This window comes from Eimeria mitis, genomic scaffold (assembly GCF_000499745.2).
Source record: "Eimeria mitis Houghton genomic scaffold, Emh_scaff1408, whole genome shotgun sequence".
Classification (NCBI taxonomy): Eukaryota; Apicomplexa; class Conoidasida; order Eucoccidiorida; family Eimeriidae; genus Eimeria; species Eimeria mitis.
Window position 1 is genome coordinate 1 of NW_013569100.1, and position 894 is coordinate 894.

Genomic DNA, 894 nt, shown 5'->3' on the forward strand with positions numbered 1-894 from the left:
GGCCCCCTGGGGGCCCCCCCCCTTTTGGGGGGCCCCCAGGGGGGGCCCCCAAGGCCCCCCAGAAGGGGGGCCCCCTCAAGGGGGCCCCCAGCGGATTTATAAAGAAAGATATAATGTTCTCTTCTGCTGTCAATCAGCTACCCACCCAGCTTAGCTGTGGGGGCCCCCCAGGGGCCCCCGGGTGTACAACACCCTCAGGCTGAGGGGCCCCTTGGGGGCCCCTGAGGAGGAAGAGGTAATAAGGGTACTGAGTCGGATTGGGTTTCTGTTTGTATTTTAGGAGAAGACAAATTTAGGATAGGTGTGGGGGCATAGCGAAGGGAGGGGGGGCCCCCAAGGCAGTCCTGGGGCCTTATCCTTCTCTGCTGCTGCTGCTGTTGCTGCTGTTGCTGCTGCTGTTGCTGCTGCTGTTGTTGCTGCTGTTGCTGTTGCTGGAGTTGATGATGCTGGAGTTGCTGCTGGTGATGGAGTTGTTGCTGCTGTTGTTGCTGCTGATGCTGCAGTTGCTGCTGATGCTGCAGTTGTTGCTGCTGTTGCTGCATTTGCTGCTGCTGCTGTTGTAGTTGCTGCTGATGTTGCAGTTGCTGCTGCTGTAGTTGCTGCTGCTGCTGTAGTTGCTGCTGATGCTGCAACTGTTGTTGCTGCTGGAGTTGCTGCTGCAGCTGCTGCTGCTGCTGCAGTTGCTGCTGATGCTGCAGCTGCTGCTGCTGCAGTTGCTGCATCTCCTGCAGATGCTGATGTCTTTGGAGTTGTTGCTGCTGCAGCTGTTGGTGTTGTAACTGCTGTTGCTGCAGCTGCTGTTGCTGCAGCTGCTGCTGCTGCAACTGCTGCTTCCTCACCAAAACTGTTTGCTGCTGTATAACCCCCTAAAGGGCCACAGGCAGCAGCAGCGGG

At 57.9% G+C, this 894-nt stretch overlaps 1 protein-coding gene across 1 annotated transcript in view; it reads right to left on the minus strand.

Moving 5' to 3' along the window:
* Positions 1–194: 194 nt before the first annotated feature.
* Positions 195–894, minus strand: part of EMH_0036320 (uncharacterized protein) — a gene marked incomplete at both ends in the record, with an annotated part of 2,682 nt that continues 1,982 nt past the window's right edge. The window contains 1 exon segment of the mRNA XM_013495075.1: positions 195–844. Within this exon segment, the coding sequence (XP_013350529.1) occupies positions 195–844 (650 nt within the window).